This window comes from Notechis scutatus, chromosome 3 (assembly GCF_049901735.1).
Source record: "Notechis scutatus isolate UNSWTSFEM ecotype Mainland chromosome 3, rNotScu1.2, whole genome shotgun sequence".
In the NCBI taxonomy this organism is placed as follows: domain Eukaryota; kingdom Metazoa; phylum Chordata; class Lepidosauria; order Squamata; family Elapidae; genus Notechis; species Notechis scutatus.
Window position 1 is genome coordinate 58,608,055 of NC_142011.1, and position 24,471 is coordinate 58,632,525.

A 24,471-nucleotide genomic window follows, 5' to 3' on the forward strand; every position below is an offset into this window, starting at 1 on the left:
CTCTTGAGAAGCAGATGGCAGCCATGGCCAGGACAACCTTTGCACAATTACATCTTGTGCACCAGTTGTTCCTGTTCCTAGATTGGGAAGCATTACTCACAGTCACTCACGCCTTTGTCACCTCCAATTTGGATTGCCGCAATTGGCTTTACACAAGATTGTCCCTGAAGAGCAATCAGAAGATGCAGCTGGTCCAAAATGCAGTGGCACAGATAGTATTGGGTGCTCCACAGTATGCCTATGTTAAACTGCACTCGGATGGCTCCCAGTAGACTTCCAAGTGCAATTCAAGGGGTTCACGGTTGTTCAAACCGTACATGGCATGGGAACAAGTTACGTATGGGATCACCTCTCCCCAGTGGTTTCTACCCATCCCACCAGATCTGGCAGAATACGCATAATCTTGGCCCCATCAGTGAAGCAGCAACACTTCGAAGCTATCTTCCCTTTCATGATGCTTCTTCCCCCATGATACAGACAGTCAAAAATCCAATCCTGCTGACCTGTTCATGCAGTCACTGCGACTAGGGGGCTAAGAGAGCTCTCCTGTGGGTGCAGGTGTGTCTTCTATGTTTCTAATAAGAGTTTTTAGGAGCGTCATCTTGTTTTCTTTTATCTAATGGTCTGTAATTGTGTTTTGGGTTTACCATACTTGTTTTGCCACATGAGCGCCTCTGTTAGATTTAACTGCATTAATTATACACAGAGCTGATTAATTTTTGTTTGGTGGATGAATAAAAAGCTGAGGATCACACTACCCCAGCAAGCAATACATGTCAGACCACTAACAAGAGGCTTTCCTGATGACTTGTAATATCTGTAGTAAAAGTTCTGTAGATCCAAAGTAAATAGCTGTTGGATATGCTTCCAGACTACTCATCCTACAAACCAAACCCTCTAGCCATAAGTGAAGGCCATCACAAATTAAGCTAATACAGTTCAATTGCAATTATTTTATAAATTTACTGGATACAATTTTGTTCGGCCTTTTCTCACTGTTATTTTGAATAGTATCACTTCAATAAACCAGCTGTCATTTGATGGAAGGAGATAAGTCTGGAGCAAAAAGACCCACTGTAAAAAAAACCACAGAACTTGGTTTAGCTTAAATATTTAGGTTCAGATCAGCAAGTACTATGTGCAATGATAAACACTTTAAAGGTTTCTTCCAACTGAATAGGCGTTAAGTGGTCCTTGATAAGAAATGCAATGATGCTGACTGAGGTCAGACCAACCAAACAAGGACAAAAGTACTTTGAGGGATAGATTTACAGGCAGCAATAACTATGGCAGGCCAAGAGTTTGTCATCTGTGAAATAAATTATAATCTTGTGAGACTGCAGAGCTATAAATTCTTGCCTGGGTAAACTCCCATCTATTTCCCAGAGGAATTTAAAAAAAGAGCAAATATTTAAACTATTTTTCAGGGGCAACTTTTAGCAGCAGAGGGACTGAACTGAAAGTACTGCATCAGAATATCAGTGCAATTCACATCCATTTCCTCGCGCCCCCCCCCCATTTATTTAGTGAATAATGGATTGTGTTTTATCACTTCTCTCTCCAGATAATCCTGGAGTTTGTATGCTTTCTCTTCCTTATTCAAAAAACTAACTTTTCTGAAGATGTTTTCTTATTCATGTTTTCATCAAAAAGATGTCCAAAATTAATCAAGGGAAGAAAACTATATAAACTTAAATGCAATAACCAACTATTCTTAGATAAAAATAATATACCACATTTTAAAGTTAGAAACCAAGGAGAAGTCTGACGGAAGAAGAGAAGGGCCACTTAAAATATAACAGATGTTTTCAGTCAAAGGGCCTGGTAAGAATTTCTCTTATACAATCATTATTGTGAGGCAATATATTTGAAAGATTGGACCAAGAAGATTATTAACTGACATGCTCATAATAGATGATAGAGTAGTTATATGCAGATGTGTTCTTCATGATTCCTCTGCTCTACCTTCAGAATTATTGTTGTGGAATCCTGGAGCATCCCAGAGATCAAGGGGAACCAAGAGAGATGGTTTCCTTCTGTTTTCCACAGTGAAGAACCTCCATTGCATTCCTTTCCTCCACTTGCAGTACGATCAGTCTGAATCAAATCTAAAATTCTGAGGAAGTTCTGCTTTCCCACTGTGGAATGTATAAGTGCAAAGAGTTAGAGCTACGCTTCCTGAAAAGAGGGGTAAACACATTGCACTTCTCTACCCTAAACTTTAAAAAGTAGTTTGAAGGTGATGATAATCCAAGATTGTCTTCATTTATCTCTACTAGACATGAGGAGAACAATGAATGAAAATCACTGGCCTGCCCTGGGCTCCTGTCTAGATCTTGCAGCAATGAAAAATGACTCTGCATCTATTTCATACAGAAGAAAATAAAAATTGCCCTTGCCTTATTCTTAAACACTACGTTTATTACACATGTTCTGTTCAGTTTCAGATGAGTATTTTATTTATTTATTTATTTGATTTGCCAATTGTTTACAAGATAATAAGTATAAGTGTATACATAATTGTGAATACATGAAATGGGTACATATAAGAAAAATAAAAGAAGAATAAGAGAAACAATAGGACAGGGACGGTAGGCACGTTGGTGCACTTATGCACGCCCCCTACAGACCTCTTAGGAAAGGGGTGAGGTCAATAGTAGACAGTCTAAGGTTAAAGTTTTTGGGGTTTGGGGAAGAAACTACAGAGTCGGGTAGAGTATTCCAGACATTGACCACTCTATTGCTGAAGTCGTATTTCCTGCAATCAACTTTGGTGCGGTTAACTTTGAGTTTGTATCTATTGTTTGTTCTTGTGTTGTTATGGTTGAAGCTGAAGTATTCATTGACAGGTAGGACATTGCAATGTATGATTTTATATACCATACTTAAATCAGACCGAAGACGGCGTAATTCAAGGTTTTCTAGTTCTAGAATTTCAAGTCTGGTGGCATAAGGTATTCTACAACGAGTAGAGGAGTGGAGAACTCTTCTTGTGAAATATTTCTGGACTTTCTCAATTGTGCTAATATCAGATACGTAATGTGGGTTCCAGACTGATGAACTGTATTCGAGTATTGGTCTAGCTAATGTTTTGTATGCTCTAGTTAGTAGTGTGATATTACCAGAGAAAAAGCTACGTAGGATTAGGTTAACAACTCTTAATGCCTTTTTGGCTATGTAGTTGCAGTGGGCTCTAGCACTTAGATCATTAGAGGTGAGTATTCCAAGGTCCTTTACAGAGCTTGGGTCATCAACAAGTATATGTGGCTAGGAATCAGGGTCAGGACAGAGATTGGCAATGGGACAGCAAATTTTATGCAATATAGATTCCTGCTAACTCAAGGATAGATCGATAATCAACTCAGCAATGGAAAAAGGGATTTAAAAGATTTGTGCTATTTATGCTTCTAGCCCTATCTAAAAACTCATTTTGTTACTCATGAATGATAATGAAGTACCCTAATTTCACATCACTAATTAAGTATATACATACTATTATATGTAGCTCTGTACTTTTAAAACATAGTTATATGAAAATCCTGTGAAATGTGCAATGACCTTTAATTTACCTGCAGGCAGCAGCTTTTTACAGTGTACCTTGTGGATTTTATAATTATAGACCAGATTATTAGCAGTGGGGAATGAGGTGCCCAACTGTATAGGGTTTGTACAATTTATACGATTATCAATTTCCCCACTTTGACATCATAGCCCATAACTCAGATATCATAATTCCAATCTGCCATTTGATCTACAAGGAATCAAAAAAGAAGTAATGAAACACCTTAAGAATACTAATTCTGCATGAACGTAAGTAAAATCCTTACAGTAGCGTATTCCACTATAAATTGCAATAGCTGAGGAGAGTGGGGAGATAGGATTGACAGCAGGAACAGGGGTAGTGGAAAGAAAGCCTTATGCACCCATTGCCTGGTGGGGCTTTTCAGAAAAAGGAGATTATAAATCAATATTAAATGTGTTCCTGACTTTAATTTGAGCCAAAGCTCAGCTTTGTGTCTGTTTTTTTCTAGTCTTTCAAGTTGTTTAAAGTTATGTTTTCATGAAAGCTTTTAAAAAGTAAGCTTAATCATGCTTGTCCCATGTGAAATTCTATAGTTCCTTATTCTTGGAGTACTGATAGCCTCCAATCCATCATTCTAAGCATTTTAATTTATTGACTATGAGGAAGTTATTTAAATGAAGTTCGTAACAGATGTTCTGGTCTCTTCAAATTAGTGGGAAATTTACAGCAAATTGCAGTCCAAATCCTATGGCAGGTAAGTACTTATTTCTGTTCATCAGAGTAACATCAAGTCATTTTTTTTTTCCTGACAGGGACACTGCCTCTTTAGGAACTGTGTATCCCCCTATAACATTACCTATGCATGTGGCTGATTTATACATCACCTTCTTCAGCCCACCAAGCAACTGAACAGCATGCTTAGAAATTCTTTTCTCCAAATTGCCTGTTGTTCAATTATCTATTGGTTTTGGGGCAGGTCAGTGCAATTATAATGTTACTCAAAAGTAATGCCCCCTGGTTTTAAGTGATCTGTCCACCCCATCAGACTGTGGACTGTGGGGAAAAAATATTGACAGTTCACTTCCCTTAATTGTTCTCTATCGTTCTTGGTATACCATCATTATTCAACATCCAGTCCTGCTTAAAAATGCAAGAGAACAGAGAAGCTTCAATCTGACTCAAAGGTATGATGTTTTTTTGATTTTCAGAACTAAAATAGAGCAATACGGCTCCATTTAAAAGTATAAGGCCACCTAAGATGGACTTGGATTGGTTCTCCTCCTTCTCCCCTCTCTGATATTGTCATTTTGAGAAGTTGTGATCTCATTTTTCAGTGTTTTTCCCCCTCTCCACTCCTTTGGCTTCTTATTCTGGGCTTATTTTATCATAAGTCACAAATAGCTGACAAAGTATTGAGAAGCAAAGCAACACTGATGCTTCTAAGAGCTTTAATGTTTTTAATGGAGCAATATTCTCTGCAGGTTTAGCTGCTTGCTTGCTTCCCAATGACCATAGTTTAAGATTGCAATTTGAGCCTTTCTTAATTGTTTCAGTATGAGTTTCTGTTTCAATAGGTTATGTTCCAAATATCAACCTCTTTGAGTAGGCAAAGGCACAGAGCGCTTTCCTTGAACCAAGCAGAATAACTTGCTTAATTTTTGCTGCAGCAGTTTGCATAGTGAACTACAAAGACTTTGTAATCTGATTATCAATGATCATCTACAGTGACTTTAATCGTAGTAGTTATTCTGTAGCAAATGCCTGCAGATGATACTTGTTTTTTCCATCCTTCAGAATATTTGGATGAAAACTCAATGTTCTGTGACGGTGATAATCAGTATTTCTCTGCTATGCAGCAGCTTCCTTCATGTTCAGCAGCTCTATTCTCTCTTTAAACTGGCAAAAAATAAAGAAAACATGACCTTTTTTTTCTTCTTCTTTACCTTAACGTTGTGAACTTAGTTTGTGTCTGCACGGGAGGTAGACGGAACAGCCATGACTGTCTCATATACCTTGAAAGTGGCCAATGCTCGCTTTGGGGGCTTCTCCAAGCTGCTCTTCCGCTGGAAAGGGAGCATCTACAAGCTGCTGTACAAGGAGTTTCTGGGCTTCATTGTGCTGTATGCAGGACTGAGTGCCATTTACCGGTAGGTTGGCAATTATAAATGGTTTTTCAGGTGTTAAAACCTACAAGTTTGTAAAACAGATTATTGTATCTCTGCAAGCATCCTTCTGCAAATGGACCCTATCCTAAGCAGAAATCCGTGTGAACTGTAATTCCCCTTAACTTCATGAGAAATGCAGAATGTAATGTCTTCCCACAGGTTTTGTGAAATAACTTTCTGACCCTAAAAGCTATGAAGCAGTTTGAAAACAAGAGAAGAGAAAATGCAATGGGGAAATTTCCAGTAGCCTGAGTGAGAATAATTTATGATACAGAACTATAGCCCCACTTTTCCTCCAAACCTGTCATGCACCCATAATTGTTTGTTTAGAGCAATGTTTCTCAATCTCAACAAATTTAAGATATCTGGACTTCACCTCCTGGAATTAAAACCGCAGGCTCAAAAAACTTTATAAGATCAATATGATGTTATACTATAATAACAATCCAGTTTCCTATTCATCATTTCATTCCAATAAATAGCAAGAGCCCAATTTGGTTCTGTTTCCTGATGCTCATGAAAACAAGTGAAAGAGAATTCATTTTCCATTCCTTTTGGGAAACCTCACATTATAAGACTTATTCCTAAAATCTCCACATCAGGCTCTTTGTCCCCATGGCAGAACTACAGTACACATTCCCATGATTGGTGAGGTACGATGAAAGGGGGCTTTTTCAGGAAGACAAAAACTGCATCCATCTTTACACAATCAAGGCATGGCATCTGTCTAAAAGGTATATTCAAAAGGGCAAAATGGAGCATCTAACACAGATAAGCACTCAGTTGAGGAAAGATTTTTTTTTTGCCACTGTCTTGCCTTAATGCTACACAGAAAGCTGTGTGACAGAGACATTTGTGGACAGAGGGGTTGGGGAACTGACAAGTGAGTATCTGACAACACACACTGGACTCTTCAATGATATAGAAAATTGCTCTAGTTTATTCACCCCAGGTTCTTAAGCATTCATGGTCAGGGGTTGTCACCACAAACTGACTCTTTCGAGGCTCAGCTGAAAGAACTCAAATTGATTTCTCAAAATGAAATATCAAACCAAGGAAAAACCATGGGTGTGGAGTCCTTGATCTCTTTGAGCTTGATTGTTTGCTTGCATATGTTTTATTAAACTCCTAGGTAACAATCATCAGTTTGGTGTGTGTGTGTGTGTGCGGAGTTTGCTCTTGTTTATATAGTAGAGTAGCCTGCCCTACCTGAATTCTCCATGGTCTCCTTGATAGTTTCTTGATTAAGGCATTGCTTTCTGTTTGATCATTTGTCTGGTGTTATTCCCTGCTTACCTGGATGTTAGCTGCTGTAGGAGAGATGTTCTAGTCTAAATGGCTGTGGCAGAAGCAATTTGAGGCTTATTCTCCTCCTTTTACATGAACAGTTGGTAAACGATGGTGATAGTAGAACTATTTCCCAGAGATACCTATATTGTATGTTTAATTTAACTAGCAACTGAAGGGACTTCATCATGAACACCATAATATGCAAATGCAAATGTAAAGTATATGTTAAATAAAATTCTAGTTGTGTCCACGGAACACCATTTTCCATTGAATGGTTAGTTGTTGTACACTCTCTTAATATTTTACTATAGTTTATTTGCAATGAATTATGACTTCTAGTTCAAGTCCTACTCACATAAAAATAGAATTCTTTATTCTTTATTGGCCAAGTGTGATTGGACACACAAGGAATTTGTCTTCAGATAGATAAACAGATAGATCTTTCATTATTGCTTTGGGAAAGTGAAAACTAATATTGCTTATTAGCCACCGCTGGGCAAAACATGAAAAGGCTTCAAGCAGCCTGTTTTAATACATCTTGAATAACTTGTCTGTTTGGATCTTGAGTATGTGCCATGCTAAGATTGGCAACCTGTAGCAGTGGAGTGATGGGAATATCAATGCTCAGTTTAAACACTGTTCAACAAACAAATTATACATCTAACCCAACTTACCAAAACTGATGTATTCTTATATCCCAACAATAGAATATATGTATAATATGGTCTGTGGAATAAAATGAACCAGGCAATCATATGATGCTAAGTTTATGAAGTACAGTGGAGCCACGTCTCCACAGATTATTACCCAAGAAGACTGAGAAAGAAATTGCTCTAGCAGGGATAGGCACAAGAACACCAACTCTTGTTAGTTTATTTAGTATGATACAGTCCAAGCTTGGTATTCTTTTATTTTTTCCTCTTTTTCCCCCAGGTACCTTCTCAATGAAGATCAGAAACGCCTCTTTGAAAAGGTGGCTAAATATTGCAATCGCTCCACTGACCTCATCCCTCTGTCTTTTGTCCTAGGTAGGATTTATTTACATATCCTTGAGGCACACTTCGCTGTGGTTTCTGCTTATCTGCTTTTATTGATCAGCTGAAATGGCAGAGATGTGATGAAAGTAACTGGGTAGAACCCTATATGTATATGATTTCTTATTGGTCAAAGGGAGAGGGCATGCTTTGCTTTTGAAAGAGGTCACAGTCAATTCTGTCTTCTTTAGCTAAGTACTAGGTCTAGTAACAAGACAGGCGCAGAAGCCCTGGGGCCATATCTGAGAGAGAGTTCTAAACTAGGCAGAGAAATAGTCCAACGTCCAATAGACCTGCAAAGTACTTTACATTTTCCTACCTATATACCGGTATGTTCCTAGGTGAAAATGTGGGGCTTAAAAGTCTGTTAATTTTGGTAATAGTAATAATTTGTTGAATTTATATGACTGGGCAGTTTATTTATCTTAGGTATGATTATTAGCCTGACATCTGAGAATTTATCCTGGATTTAATCTAAATGAATTTAGAATTTAATCATCACAGTAGAGCCATTTTAGTGTAATGGTTAAGGCATCAAGCTAGAAACTGGGAGAGCATCAGTTCTAGCCCCACCTTAGGCCCACAACCAACCTCTCTGTCTCTATCTCTGTCTCTGTTTCTCTGTCTCTGTCTGTCTCTGTCTCTCAATCAATCAACCTTTATTGTCAGAGTACAACATGTGTACAATGAGATTAGCTGAGCCTCCCTTCGTGCATGCCCCCCAACACAATTCACAGTGAAGACAGAAGTTTCTAACCCAGTCCCAATCTTATTGCACTGACTCTGTGTCTCTGTCTTTGGGATTACAAAATCCAGAATTCCTTTGCAATTTGCAAATCATTAGATTGGAGAAATCTGGATTAGAGTACTACATCTTTGAAATTTCCCCACATACTATTCAATTCAGTCTTTTCATAATCAGGAAAATGCCCAAAATTCCTTGTTTCATTTTCATGTTCTCCTTCAAGAGCTAAATGCATCATAACTCTGAATTCCTTGCTTCCCAATTGTTTCTTTCTGGCCCTCTAAGTGACATTCCTCTTCCATAGATGGGAAGAAATTCTGCAATTCTGGATAGTTGCCTACTTTCTGATGTAACCCTCAAGCATTTTCTTTCCTCTGAACCTAGGAAGGGATACCTTCAGCCAGGATAATTCCTTTCATTGTATGGAGCTTTGTCTTCCCCTCCCCTCATCTGCTCCTCTCCTTCCATCCCCAACAAAACATTTCCTTTGTAAACTCTGGAGTCATAATCCACTGATATGTGTCCTTTTTAAACTCCAGGGCTGGGATAAGGGCTGATTAAACAGGAGGAGATGGGGAAGTAGAACGTAGCCCTGAGGTAAATGTCAAGGCCTGGGTGGGGGAAAAGGGAAGAGAAGGAGGAGAAATCATGAAAATGAAAAGGGAAGTGACAATCTAGTATAAGAGAATTAATGCCAACATCACACAGAATGAACATTTCCAATGTTTGAGGGCAAACTGATAGTAAGCTCTAGTTTTCAATAAAGAACACTCCTTTGCAAGTTTTGCTCTAAAAAGGACACGGAGGGTAACTTTTCAGAAATTAGCTGATATAGTCAGAAAAATCAAGGTAGTAACTATGATTATGTGATCGAAGTTCCTGTCTGAGACACATCTTCAAAATAGAACTTCAGTCACACTATAGTGGTCACCTTCTTGAGGGTACCTTGAATAATAGTTTATTATTGCTGAAAAGAATGAGGTTGTATGAACAATAACACTCCCTGCAGGACTATTTTTCTTTTTTTTAAGGTTTGAAGAATCTATGTCATGCTCCAGTATACAGGAAATACATCAAGCGTCTCTGTTTATTTTGGTTGTGATTGTTACTGTCCTGACGCAATACGACCGGCTGGATTTCTTATATTTCTCTTTGAAACAGGAAAGCATTTACTCTAGAAAAGTGAGGTTTTGATGTCTATGGCTTTTCACACAGTTAAAGTTTCAGACCCTTCTAAGCACCAAGAGCCATGGTGGCGCAGTGGTTAGAATGCTGTACCGCAGGTTAACTCACTGCTCACTCCAGGAGTCTGATTCTGAACGGCTCAAGGTTGACTCAGCCTTCCATCCGATAAAAGGTCGATAAAATGAGGAACCAGATTGTTGGGAGAAATATGCTGACTCTGTAAATTGCTTAAAGAGGGCTGTAAAGCACCGTGAAGCGGTATATACGCCTAAGTGTTATTGCCAGTGTTATTGCTATATCTAAACTGGGAAACAGAACCATTCTTTAAGTGCAGCGATTCTGAAGATCTTTGTCGATTGGTCTCTGACTTTTCATTGTATTGGATCTACCTTTATCAGGGCTAATAAACACCCAGATGATACCAACAGCAGCAAATGTACAGAGAAACTCGTTGAGACCATGTATTGATGATATGAGTTTGCAGCCCAGATCTGGCCTAAATTGCATGTTTGTATTGTATATTTAATTTATCAACTAAATATACATACATACATACATACATACATACATATATAGATATACATATACAGACACATATATATATATATATATATACACATATACATACAAACACACACATACAGAGATATTTTGCTACCACACATTAATAAACAATCTAACAGTGCTGTACATCTCCAGCTTTACTTTTGTAACTGATTTATTAATGAGCCTTCATTCTCTTTTTGGTATCATTTAAAACCACAAGAGCAAGAAATGTCTAAAAAGCTAAGTTGTCTCAAATCAGATATAAAGCAATAGTTTAAAACAACAGTGATTTAAATAGTCTTTGGATTTGAAATATGTGAAACTCAAACAACAGCCACTCCCTAAAATTGATTATTGTCCAGTTATGGGATTCGAATTTTTTTACTACTGGTGCTGTGGGTGTGGCCTGGTGGGCGTGGCAGGGGAAGGATACTGTAAAACCTCCAGTCAGAGGGAGTATTTGCCGGTTCTCCAAACTACTCAAAATTTCTGCTACCGGTTCTCCAGAACTGGTCAGAACCTGCTGAATACCACCCCTCATCTTTGTACAAGGAACAGGCCTCAGCCCTTATTCTTTTAGGACCATCAAACTTCTCTTGGCAGGTTTTTACGTCACGCTGATTGTGAACCGTTGGTGGGCCCAATACACCAGCATTCCCTTGCCAGATCAGTTGATGTGCGTCATTTCCAGCAACGTTCATGGGAAAGATGAAAAGGGTCGTATTTTGCGGCGCACACTCATTCGTTATGCCAACCTGTCTTCTGTCCTGATCCTGCGTTCAGTCAGCACCAGAGTGCTTAAGAGATTCCCTACTATGGACCACATTGTGGAAGCTGGTGAGCCTGACTGGGAAGGAAAGTTATAAGGCCGAGGGAGTGAAAGTGGATGCGGAGAAGCTTCTCACTTTGGGCTATTGCCCAGGTGGAGGGGGGGGGAGAAGAAAACAGGAAACCACTCATTGCATTGACTCATCTACTCAATGGCAGTCTTCTTCACTATGGTGCTCTCAAGAACAGTAGGACTATAAGTGGTATTTAGAGGTTACAAAGTCAGGGCCATTTTTTTTTAATGCTTAATTTTTTTTTATTGCATTTCTATAAAACTATCTGGATGTAAAGTTTTCTTCAGGGACATCACTAAAACTGCTTTTGCTAATAGCTAATGCAGGAACTCAGAATAATCCCTGCTTAGAAGCTGCCTAGAATGCATCATGTTCTAAGCCAATTTCCCCAATTTGTTGGCCTACAATTTTAGTGCTCAGAGTTCCCCCAGGCAGGTTGGGAAAAAACCAATGTATTTTAATCTTTCAAGCGAGTGGTTTTTGAGAAATTGGAGTGACAGAGCAAGAAACTGAGAAGGGGCCTATGCATTTTTTTCAGTTTAAACTTCCTCAGTCCATAATATCTTCCCTGCCAAATGTCTGTTCTATTTTTTTAAAAAAAAAATTATAATCCCACCTTTGTTATGTTTATAAATTCAAGGCAGTGAGCACACCTAATATTCCTCCGTCCTAAAACACGACAAATATTACTGTAGTAATGTGACTAAGTCCGTAGTTTGAACCTGCTTCCAAGCCAATTTCTCCAACTTTCCCATACACCTTCCCCCCCCTTTACAGGTTTTATGACACAGGATGAACGTAAGAAATACGAGAGTCTCCATTCAGACTTCAACAAGTACTGGATCCCCTGTGTGTGGTTCACCAATCTAGCTGCTCAGGCACGACGAGAAGGAAGAGTCCGCGATGATGTGGCACTCAGATTGCTCATGGATGTAAGTTCAAGGAACAATGGAGGAGAGTATAAGTACCCAAGTTTAAACTATTCCAATTCTTGTTTTGCATCATTTGTCAGGGTTATTCTTGGCATTCTTGGAATATTCTTGCCTTCTTAAGGCTCAATATTTGGGAAAAAAACTATTAATCTATATAAATCTAAAGAATATTGTAATTTATATAAAAGTGACTTGTTTGTTCCCTCCTACATTATGTTTTTAGCTTCACATATCCCATCTATGCTGCAATCCCTCCACCCCCACCCCTATCCTATGAATTGGCTGAACAGGCTTATCTATTTTCTTATCTATAAGCCTAACAGAAAGTTCAGTTCAATTTAAAGGAAGCCTCAAATTGCACTTAGTTAAAAGCTGGATACTGCGATACAGGGGCAAACTGTTTAACAAAGCTGCAAATTCTGAAGCTTCTGGTTTTTTTCCATGCAGGAGCTGAACCTCTACCGTGCTAAATGCAGCATGCTTTTTCACTTTGACTGGATCAGTATCCCCCTAGTGTACACACAGGTCAGTGCAACAGAAAACATATAAACATAGCTTGTGTCTGCTGCTACAGCTACCAAAGGAAACTGAAAAAAATAAAAGATCAAGAGCCACAGTGAAATATCTGAAATATTTCACTTTTTATAAATGGGTGATGAATGTGTGTGAAATAAAGGTTTTAAGAAACTCATTTAAGTGGGGAAATGGATTGTCAAAAAAATTGCTGAGCTCAGTGATGATGTCTAATACCAGACACGAATGCCATCTTCTCCACAGGTGGTCACTATAGCAGTCTACTCTTTCTTTGCATTTTGTGTGGTTGGCCGTCAGTTCCTGGATCCAGCTCATGGTGGAGAACTAGACATGTATGTCCCCTTGCCCACACTCCTACAGTTCTTCTTTTATGCTGGGTGGCTTAAGGTGAGAATGTTGGCTTCTAGCAAATAGCTTGATGTTTTTTTTCCATAATACAGTAATAATTTAATAAAAATAAATAGCTCAAAGCATTCCTGCCATATGACCTGTCCTACAGTCAATTTGGTAAAGTTCTTAAATAGATTGCGCAAACTTTCACTTTTGAGCTTCTGGTTAGTTTCATACCAGTTTGTTCCACAAATGATGTCACTATACTTAAAAATATAGTGACAGCCAGGGATGGGATGCTACTGGTTCGGACCAGTTCTATAGAACCGGTAGCTCCAAAGAGCAGCTGACACCGAACCAGTTTGCTGCAACGATCATTTGGTCGTCTGTTTGGCCCACCCAACTGGGCGGGCTCTAGGCTGTCTTTTATTCTCTCCATTTTCCTCCTCAGCTGCTTTGTGCGGCACAGCTGAGTGCCGCTCGTCAGCTGGAGCAGGGGAATGTTTGCCGGGCCCGGTAATTTGTACGTAGTATGCACGCACATGAAGCAAACCGGTTATTCCAGTAGGATCCCACCCCTGGTGACACCTTTTGTGGAATAAACTTGTATGAAACCAACCAGAAGATCAAAATACTGTCAAGATATTGAATGAAATATTAGACAGCCTATCTTGCATCTTTCCCCAGTGAAAGTTTGCTGAATCTTATCAACTATCCTTTCCTCTTCAGGCAACAAGATGTGGCTGGTGAAGCTCAGCTTTTTAATGTTTTTTAAGTTGCATCACAATCTATACAACATTCATTTATTTCTCTTTAACAGAATGCCTTTGGACGGTTAAGGTAGTGTAATGTTCTCGCCACATAACCAACCTTTATGTATAGCTACAGAGTAAGATTTACAAACATGGTGTTCATTTTAAGCAGATTCACAGCTATCTTCAAAATATTGAATAAATGTTCCCTCCCATATAGGTGGCTGAACAAATAATTAATCCCTTTGGAGAGGATGATGATGATTTTGAAACTAATAAATTGATAGACAGAAACCTTCAGGTGAGTCTTATATGAATGCTTAAAATAGGAAATACACTACTTAGACGAGGCACAAAATATACCTGGTCTAGAAACTGGTGCACCAGGATGTTAACTATTGCTAGCGATTTAAAATATCCTAATGGCAGCTACAAGAGCATGTCATTAATCTGGGAAATCTGGGTAATCCCGACCATTCTCAACCTGATGCTGTCATACATATTTAATTTTATTTATTTATTTATTTATTTGATTTGTCAATTGTTTACAAGATAATAAGTACAAGTGTATACATAGTTGTGAATATATGAAATGGGTACATATAAGAAAAATAAAAAAGAATAAGAGAAACAATAGGACAGGGACGGTAGGCACGTTGGTGCGCTTATGCACGCCCCCATATGGGAAAATTCAGACCATATGGGAAAATTGCACTGAAAGCCTATCATAAGAGGAACTTCCAATAGTCCCAACATCTGCTTTTCATTTTTTTCTAATTCTGTGAAAGCAGACATTAAAAGGGACAATTATGCAAACCAAAGATTTGAATCTAACTTTAAAGCACTGTAATCAACAGACATGTAGTGCTTCACCAGCTACTCTTCAAAAACAGAGCAGTTCTTTGTTTTGGCTAGGTATCGTTGCTTTCAGTGGATGACATGTACCAGAACTTGCCTCCAACCATGAAGGACAAATATTGGAATGAATCTACAGCTCAACCACCCTACACAACGGCCACAATGGCAGAGACCTTGAAACCTTCCTTCATGGGCTCCACATTTGATATGCGGTAAGTTCAATTGCCAAATGCATTTGTCAGACAACTATCTATTGAGGCTAGCAAATATGACAACTGCCTGGTAGAATCATAACTCTGGTTTTGTGGACTTCCTTGTCCAAATCAATAAGATAAGTTGATAGACATAATCTATCCTGTAACATATTAATATTCATGCTGTCATAAAAAGTATGGAGCATGTCTCTATGCAAGATAATTTATTCTTTCCCATTCATATCCTGGAAAGTTTCTAATTTTCTAAAGAACTGCACATTGGCAGTTTGGGGGGCAAATACATTGAAATAAATTCTAAGGAAATTGAAGAGGAATAAACAGCATGATTGACATTCATGAAAGCATCAACAAGCACCAGTAATAGGGCAATTTATTGATAGTAGTTGGAAACCAAATTGATGCAAACATGCTCCTCTTAGAATATTCAGATGGAATCTGGTAACTTTTCCAACTAATAGATGTTATTAAAAGTCATAAGCTTCCTTGACCTGCAGCTTGCTTTAACCGATGCATCAGACTGAATTTTAACCAGACTAGCACAGCTCTCCTACGATCCCATATATCCACCATCTTCCTTCCAGGATATCATTGAATTCTCGCTTTCACAAGCTATAACCACAATGTCCATGAAGTATGGGACGATGGGAATTATAACCCAAGAGCAGCTTGTGTATCACTCATGGGAGATGGTTTGCTTAGGGATCAGGAACTTGTTTAAAGTCATGTATGAAGGGGGAAAAAGTCCATAATACTATTTGATCCAGGCTGCTTATTTAAGGTAGTCATTATACAATAAAATCAAATACAGGTAGTTGACTTACAACTGTTCATTTAATGACCAAAGTTACAATGGCACTGAAAAAAATGACTTATGATCGTTTTTCACGCTTATAACCTTTGTATCATCCCTATGATCACGTAATCAAAATTCAATGTGGTTGGCAACTGACTCATACTTATGACTATTACTGTGTTTCAAGGTCACGTGATCACCTTTTGCAACTCTTTGGCAAGCAAAATGAAGGGGGAAGCCAGATTCACTCTACAAACATGTTACTAATTTATCAACTATGTTGATTCACTTAATTGTGGCAACAAAGGTTGTAAAATGGGGCAACACCTGTTCCTGCAAATAAAAACAAATTCTACATTAAAGCAAATTTTACATTTACTCGAAGGGCACTAAGAACACACCAAATGTGAAATTTGACCTCCCACAGGTGGCAATGTATATAGCACAGGTATTCTGTCTGTGCTGTACTCAACAAGATTCACTCAAAGAAGCAATTATAACTGGAATACTCTATTGGAGTATGCTACAACATAGGTGTTCTACTATACACCTGTCCTTCCTTAGTTCTCAAAGCACCTCCTAAAGGAATTACTAGCTGGGGTCCATAAATTTCTATCAGTGTACTTAATTCAATTAATTTGTACTTAGATCAGTAAAATATGGTCGATTTATTGCTTCGCATGTTATGTATATACCAAGCCACTATCCCCTGCAACTGGTCAGTTGGAACGGAATCATGAATTATCCCAATTTTTCATTTCACTCAGTTGTGCCTGTACTGTCTTTCCTCCTTTGTGTAGGATGAGTGATGACCCAGAGCAGAATCAGCAGGTCGATGCCTCACCCAGCATGAACCGCATACAGACACCCTTGCTCAACCGCTTTTATGCTGCTGCTGCCTCTCCAGCAATTAGCCTCAAAAATTTTGGGAAGGGCAACCGGATTTCCCACCCTCAGTTGCTGCGTTTGAGATCTGAGGGTATCTTTACTTCTGCCAGCCCCAACTTCAATCGCAGAGATGATCCAGAGGCTGTTGGCCGTATCGACGAGGAAGAGACAGAGGATGAGGAAACCGGAATTAGTGAAACCGGTACTCCTCACAATGCAGAAATAGAGAGAAAAGACATACCCATTATTACTGTGGTAGGATCCCTAGATGACAGCATCAGCAGCACTGAGCAGCCATCCAGCTAAGATCAATAAATAACCCAAGATTTCTGGCTGCACTTGTTTGATCAGCTATGGCAGGGGTGTCAAACTCAAGGCCCACGGCCTGGATCCAGCCTGTGGGGTTGCCCTGAAAAGTGAAGGACTGGCCTGCAGTGCCTCTGCCAGAAAAAACGGCACAGGCACCGCAGTTTTCACTGGTAGAGGGTCACAGGCCGTCGCAGCCAAAAATTGAGCTCGGAAGCCTGTTTTCACTGGCAGAGCGCATGGGCCACTACAGACGTCCCTGACACAAGTGACGTCGAGCTGGCCACACCCACCCCAGCCCCTCAAGGTCAAACACAATCCTGATGCAGCCTTCAATGAAATCGAGTTTGACACCCCTGAACTATGGAGATATTTTCAAGAGTTACATTTTTATAAACCAGAGATCCTGCCCACTTTCATGAGTACACAAAAAAGCAAGTATGGTTGCTGTGATATAAATTTCTGAATTCCTAGAAAAGTTAAAAAAATTTTTTTTTACTAGTACATAAAACTAGGCTATGTTCTTCCAATCATCCTCAGCAGCCCACAATCCACAAGTCACCTCTCCTTTATGCTAAACACACTGCCAATTCATTTGGTCATAAACCGCTTTTCACTCAAAACTAACCTAACACGAGAACTTGAGTTCTTTGTGCCTTCTGCATTTAAGCCTTCTGGGTTCTTTGTGCCAGATGTATTTACAGAGATGTATTTACTTTCAATAACCTAACCAATTTTGTTTACCTTATGATTAATAAATCTTTTAAATATATATGTTCTGAAACTTTTTATTATATAGGTATCTGAATAATAATAAAATCCAGATAAGCCAAATATTCAAGTAGGAAGATATTTTGTTAATATTATTTATTTCATTGGAATCCATGCAATTTCAAAATTCAACAGCCTAATCTTGTTTATTCAGACATAAATCACTCTTAAGTGAAACTGATTCCTCAATAACACTTTTAAGATTGTGACTTGAGAAAAAAGAGGGCACTGAAAAATATTAATCTGCACACTAAATATAAAAGTTCTCTCAATGAAGGAAGCAACATTTAGTTATTTAGTATATTTCAGTTGCAATTTAGCTTACACATTTGTCCATCTTTCTATCAACATATACTTCAGAAATTGTAGTTATATAATTTCACATAAGGTACAAGCATTTCTGAAAATCTAACTCATCGTGCTGCCATTTTCAACTGGAGAATGGCAGCACCAACAGGTTCTCTCCCAAATAAAAATGCAACAAGTTTAGAAAACTAAGTAGCTTTTGAAAAGATCAGTGAGAAAAATCTCAATTATACTGCTTTTCTTGGGGCTGCAGTTAAGTCATAGCTTGACCTACAAGGAAACATTGTCGTCAGACTGAAGCAGGCCACAATATTAGTAAATTCCATTCCAGCACTTACCACTGATATACTACTTTGTCCCAATGCCCATAAATAACCACATTAATCATTTATAACAAGACTCTGAGATATTTATTAAGCCTGTTGGATACAATAAATGTATTCATTTGCCTTTTCTGGCCTTGATTTTCCTCAGATAGAATTCTAGTTCCTTGCCTTCCAGAATGTAGCCATCTGCTCGGCCACATTGTCCAGGTCTGGAGGCAATGCAAGCTGAAAAGGGAAAATACAAAATTAAAGGAAAATGTGTCAATTAAGACTAACGAACACACTTCTTTAAATGCAAAACTTTTCTTACTTTAACTCCATATTAACACAACTATGCTCATCTTCTCACAAAGTGTGGGCCTTTAAAAATTTAACGGCCTTCCCAGTTGCCTTCAGAACTTGAAATGTCACCACTCACATTCAGCAGCAGAACTGGACAAAGTTTTCATCACAAGGTCAACTTCAAATCCCTGGTCAATTATGCAGGATAACATGGTAATCCCTTAACACGTGAATTTCTGGTTCTAACTTGTATAAAGTAGCAAGAACTAGGAAAAGGTTCTAACAATTGTCAAGCTAAATATTATACCAAGAGTTGAAACAAGTACATCCTGCCCTAGAATAAAGCTGTGACTTTTGTCAACTCTGAGTATAGACTGCCATCATCACATAAGTTATCAAAATAGTACATCTGCTTAAAATCTTCTGCTGTGTCTAGCAAGCTCAGTTTTTTTTTTATTTTTAACATCTTACCAAGTAGCTTTCCTTGTTGGAACTGCTCCTCCAGGAGGCTACTGATCTTGGCATTCTTTTTCCGCTCATCATACTTCTTTTGGATTTTCTTTGAACGTTTTTTATTTAAAATTTCTTCCTCCTCAGGGGTCTGAAGCAAAAGCAGAAGGTTTGTTATTTCCCATAATTCCACAAATATCTGAAACATTCAGTACATTTTGGGGTTGGTAAAACATTGCGCAAATTGGTGTAAACTGTTCTGCACATAAAAACTTGTCCTGTGCCTAGACCAAAACATGCTATGTGTGTATGTGGGAGGGAAAAGAAGCCACTGGGAAGACTAAAGTGGGAGAGGACATCTTATCTGGTTGGACATACTGCAAAGTCAGATTAGCTTTGGTCACTGCCAATTTCCACAGCTTCAACAGCAGTTTATTCAACCAGCCTATCACCCCCATTTTCCAAACATCATTTCCCCCCCACTCTACTTCCCCATATCCACCAATGTCCACTTCCTTGTAGTCAGAAAGAATTGGAAATACAAAAGCGCCAATTAAATGTGCAGTGTGTAAACAAACTGATAGTGGCAGTCAAGGGAAGGCACTAGGAATTTACAAACATGTACACACATAGGCCAACTTAGAAGAGCTATAGATGTGAGGTGCACAGGTCTTATCCTGCTCATCCTGTTAAACTTCTCCAGATTTTGTTTTAGCAAATACCCAGGACAATAAAAATGCTTTGGGTTTTGCCAAATTTCAGCCTATCCAAGGTGGTTTGGTAGGATTACTGAAGCAAACTATTTGGGTATTGTGCATTCTTCTAATACAATCTTACACAGCATGACCGGTGTGCTGGTCTCTTTGCTACTTTGCTACTCTTTGCTACTTTAAAACAATTTCCAAATAAATTGAGATTTGAGCACTGATGGGATAACAGTCTATAAGCATTTTTCAACTTGGAGCCCACAAACAATCATTTATAGAATCCTTTTATTCAAAACATTTGCCTGCATACTTCAGCACTAAGATGCTCTAAATTGGAAAGGGACCCTACACAGCTTGGTCTCGTCTCCTTCAGATAAGTAGATATGCCATCATTCTCTTTCAGCAGCAGAACTGGTTAATAGTATCATCATCAGAAGACAAATGTATTTTTAAACCTCTGCATACTATGTTACCTACCAGCTTGGCACCCTTTTTGCGCCCAAGGGGCAAGGCATAGTGGGCTTCATACCAGTGTCGGTATGGTGTGCTGTCAATGAGGACAATGCAGTTTTTGACCAGGGTCTTTGTGCGCACCAACTCATTATTGGATGCATTGTAGACTACATCAATTATTCTGGTTTTGCGGGTACAGCCTGTAAAAAAAGGAATTTACCTTTCAAGAATTTTTTTTAAAAAATCTGAATGCTATAAGAATCTTGTGAGTACATAAAAATAGGCCTTCACACACTGCAGGATCTGTATACATTCTTTTTTTATAAATGTAGCCAATTTTGACTTTCTATTTCCAAGATCAACCCATTTGAAAGAATAAAGAAGAGAATTTAAAGAAGAGAATGTACAAACTATAAAGTATGCGACTCCGCAAACTAGGATGACTGGAAAATATGAATGTATTTGCAAAGAGCACGCTAACCCTGCAACACAAGCGTGCCTCCTTTACACATATGTGCAGCATTGCTTATGATGCAAAAAGGGTCGAGCTTGTATCACAATAGTGATTGCCCGTGAATATTTCTGCAAAATATCATAATTAGTCCTCTGATTAGAAAATACAAAAATAGACTTGTTTATCTTGCTACCTTCAGCAGCTCCAATAAAGTCCTCGTAACCAAGCTCAATAACAAATATGAAATAAAGTAAATACAGAAACTACATTGCTGTATTAACCTCACCGACCAAACGAACACTAGGATTATGAATTGACCAGTTAGGTACATCTGAATAGGAACAAAGCTACTCTTAAGCAAACCTGCAACCCCTCCCGCCTCCAAATACTAGTGGGGTAGCAAACTAAACATGCAAGCAAAGGTTCAAATTTATTGCATGGCTATTTTTTATACTTATGCCATCTACAACATTCTTGCCTCTTCATCACTGAATAACAGCTTTTAAACCCATGCTGAGCTCTTGTTTAAAGTTAGCTAATATTTTTCATTTTTTCTATCTCAACCCCTGAGTTTTTACCAGACTTGAACAATACCTTTCAAGTCTCCCCTTTAACATCCCTATAGCAACAATGCACACATACTCAGGGTAACTATGACACTCTTATCACTGAGAGCTCGGAATTCACCAAAGATCTCTTAAGGTCAAAGTTATCATCACAGTTTTCTTATTTGTGCTTCTAGATCACTAACAACACCCCCCCTTTAAAAAAAATACTCTGCAGAACATCTACTTACATTCAGATCCCCAAGAGAAGTTTCCAACATCCAAACGCAGAGCACGGTATTTTTTATTGCCACCACGAACTCTGACTGTGTGAATTCTTCTGGGGCCAATCTACAACAAAGTACCATGGGTTTGTTCAAACACAGCAATTCATGGAACTAAAATCTTGCCTCAAATGCCCATCCTACATGGCAACATGGTCAGTGTAACTATGACGACCCCTAGCATTGGTGACTGTGATGAAGACCAGAACAGTCTACACGCTCACCTAAGGTGTACTTCTCATCACTCCAGTTGCCTCCACATCAGAGGAACAGTATCTCCAAACTAAAGCACTATTCAAGTTAACTCTGGGTTGGAGTTTACTTCAAATCTTTTAAGGATTACAATAATTTCAAATTAATTAATTAATATGGTGCCCCAGTAAGCATTCCCCCACACATATGCAACACTTGGGTATACCTAAAGTAGCTCATATCTATTTCATACATCAACATCATTGCTAACTACATATAAAAATGGTATTGCAATTAAATTTAGAGGCACGCTAATAACAGCTCTTAAAAACATGTGTGCATAACCCATACTATTGTTATATCAGCGAGAAAGTTTTGTTACAGATAAGCTATATCATGTAAAAAAAAAAAAACTCATTTATCCTTTACCTGAACATTATTTTGCAATTAGTTATATCTGCTATGAATATAGTATTCTGGGTTAGTCAAGAACAAAGGACACTTGAATTACAAGTTCCCATTTCTTCCTTCTGCCTGCAAAGAGGTTTTCTCAGTTGGCCTACAGCAGGGGTCCAACCTTGGCAACTTTAAGACTTGTGGACTTCAACTCCCAGAATTCCTCAGCCAGCTTTGCTGGCTGAGGAATTCTGGGAGTTGAAGTCCACAAGTCTTAAAGTTGCCAAGGTTGGACACCCCTGGCCTACAGCAATCCCCATTATTCAGGAAACATGCACCCCTTAAAATACTTCACTCCTACCAATAGTAGTCTGAACTCTTCCCACACATTTCCCCTCTAAGCAATTCGGCGCACATACTTTTGTGTTGGCAGGAGGTCGCCCCAACTCATACTTTCTTTTCTTGTGGTAGGGCTTCCGCTTTCCCCCGGTCTTGCGGCGTTTGTGCCAATTATCCCTGGAGATTCCTGCGTAAAAGAGAAAAAATAATCAAGCGGAATAGGAATGCATTAAGGGTGGTGGTCATTGAAGTTGTCCCTCTACTACGGCTTGCAGGCGTTCCTTCTGCCCAGGGTTACTCAGTTCTCCAAGGTAAGTCTCCGCATGGCACACTCGGCCTTAATGCAGCAGTGGAAAAAGTTTCATCATTGCAACGGCGGGCAAAGGGAGAAAAAACAAAACAAAACAAAAAAAAGGCGAGGAAACACTTTCGCTCCATGAAGGTCCTTTTAAGAGGTGGCTATCCTGCGGCAACACGCAGCAAAGGCCGAAGAGGCGTCCGGATCCCAAAACAGGCCGAATCGCAATCGCTTACACAAAACTAACCAGAATATCACGCGCATTTCAACGGGCTAAACATCCTTCTCCCCGTTCCCCGACCGGGATCTCCGCGGGGATGTCTAGCGGGGCGGATGCGGGCGGATGAAACCACGGCGTCCCTCTCCCTCTAACAACTCACCCATCCTGCTCCGAGGCGCCGATTGCAAAAAGAAGGACGCAAAGCATTTCGGGACGGTTTGTTCCACGGGAAATCTCGCGGCAAAAGACGCTCGTCTCAGCCGACGCGCAGCCTCGCGTCATCAAAGTGGGACATGGAAACAGGTGGAAGGAGGGTTGGTTGGTGGACGTTCGTTAGCGTCCCCGGGCTGGACGGTTTCTTTATGGTTTCTGTGAGAAGAAGCTAGTGAGGTGTACATTGCTCAACACAGGGACTGCCAGTTTTATTTATTTTTTATTTGATTTGATTTGCCAATTGTTTACAAGATAATAAGTATAAATGTATACATAGTTGTGAATACATGAAATGGGTACATATAAGAAAAATAAAAGAATAGGAGAAACAATAGGACAGGGACGGTAGGCACGTTGGTGCGCTTATGCACGCCCCCTACAGACCTCTTAGGAAAGGGGTGAGGTCAATAGTAGACAGTCTAAGGTTAAAGTTTTTGGGGTTTGGGGAAGAAACTACAGAGTCGGGTAGAGTATTCCAGACATTGACCACTCTATTGCTGAAGTCGTATTTCCTGCAATCAAGTTTGGTGCGGTTTACTTTGAGTTTGTATCTATTGTGTGCTCTTGTGTTGTTATGGTTGAAGCTGAAGTATTCATTGACAGGTAGGACATTGCAATGTATGATTTTATATACCATGCTTAAGTCAGACCGAAGACGGCGTAATTCAAGGTTTTCAAGTTCTAGAATTTCAAGTCTGGTGGCATAAGGTATTCTACAACGAGTAGAGGAATGGAGAACTCTTCTTGTGAAATATTTCTGGACTTTCTCAATTGAACTTTCTCAGTTCTTTATGATTGTTAAAGTTGTTGCTTGGCAGGGATGTGATTTTTTTTTTTTTGAGAGAGGAAGGTCCTGCGGTTGCTGCTTAGAGCGGGAGGTTTTCCGTAACTGTCTGATAATCTGTTTTTCTACACTAGGGGTCTTCAAACTTGACAGCTTTAAGACTTGGGGACTTCAACTCCCAGAATTCCTCAGCAAGCAAAGCTGGCTGAGGAATTCTGGGAGTTGAAGTCCATAAATCTGAAAGTTGCCAAGGTTGGAGACCCCCGATTATAGATGGTTAGGTAAACTAATAACAGTGTAAGAGCTACTACACTTGGACTGTTCCAAGTTTTTGGGCGATCGCCAATGGCGATAAATAGTCCGCTATCAAAGGTACTTTTTTAGGAGGCAAATGGACGTTCTTGTTTTTTTTTCTTTGAAGACATTTCGCTTCTCATGCAAAAAGCTGCTTCAGCTCTGAACTGGATAGTGGAATGGAAGGATTTATATTCCTTGCAGACAGCTGGTCATTTG

General features: G+C 39.2%; 2 protein-coding genes and 3 non-coding genes across 5 annotated transcripts; 1 reads left to right on the forward strand and 4 right to left on the reverse strand.

The window, feature by feature from the left end:
• Positions 1–5,503: 5,503 nt before the first annotated feature.
• Positions 5,504–17,709, forward strand: BEST4 (bestrophin 4). The gene is made up of 9 exons (XM_026665777.2): positions 5,504–5,670; positions 7,912–8,006; positions 11,092–11,325; positions 12,108–12,262; positions 12,710–12,787; positions 13,040–13,183; positions 14,099–14,179; positions 14,794–14,948; positions 16,545–17,709. Exons 1-9 carry the CDS (start codon positions 5,519–5,521, stop codon positions 16,936–16,938), a joined length of 1,488 nt encoding a protein of 495 aa, XP_026521562.2. The 5' UTR covers positions 5,504–5,518; the 3' UTR covers positions 16,939–17,709.
• A 693-nt stretch (positions 17,710–18,402) lies between these two features.
• Positions 18,403–23,156, reverse strand: RPS8 (ribosomal protein S8). Its single transcript, XM_026665778.2, has 6 exons — positions 23,122–23,156; positions 22,524–22,630; positions 21,484–21,583; positions 20,258–20,433; positions 19,095–19,224; positions 18,403–18,566 (listed from the first exon to the last, which is right to left on the reverse strand). Exons 1-6 carry the CDS (start codon positions 23,123–23,125, stop codon positions 18,457–18,459), a joined length of 627 nt encoding a protein of 208 aa, XP_026521563.1. The 5' UTR covers positions 23,126–23,156; the 3' UTR covers positions 18,403–18,456.
• Positions 18,731–18,797, reverse strand: LOC113411106 (small nucleolar RNA SNORD38). Its single transcript, XR_003370736.1, has one exon. It is a non-coding gene; the product is annotated as a small nucleolar RNA SNORD38 (small nucleolar RNA).
• On the reverse strand, positions 21,667–21,768 carry LOC113411102 (small nucleolar RNA SNORD46). Its single transcript, XR_003370732.1, has one exon. It is a non-coding gene; the product is annotated as a small nucleolar RNA SNORD46 (small nucleolar RNA).
• On the reverse strand, positions 22,737–22,817 carry LOC113411105 (small nucleolar RNA SNORD55/SNORD39). Its single transcript, XR_003370735.2, has one exon. It is a non-coding gene; the product is annotated as a small nucleolar RNA SNORD55/SNORD39 (small nucleolar RNA).
• Positions 23,157–24,471: the final 1,315 nt, after the last annotated feature.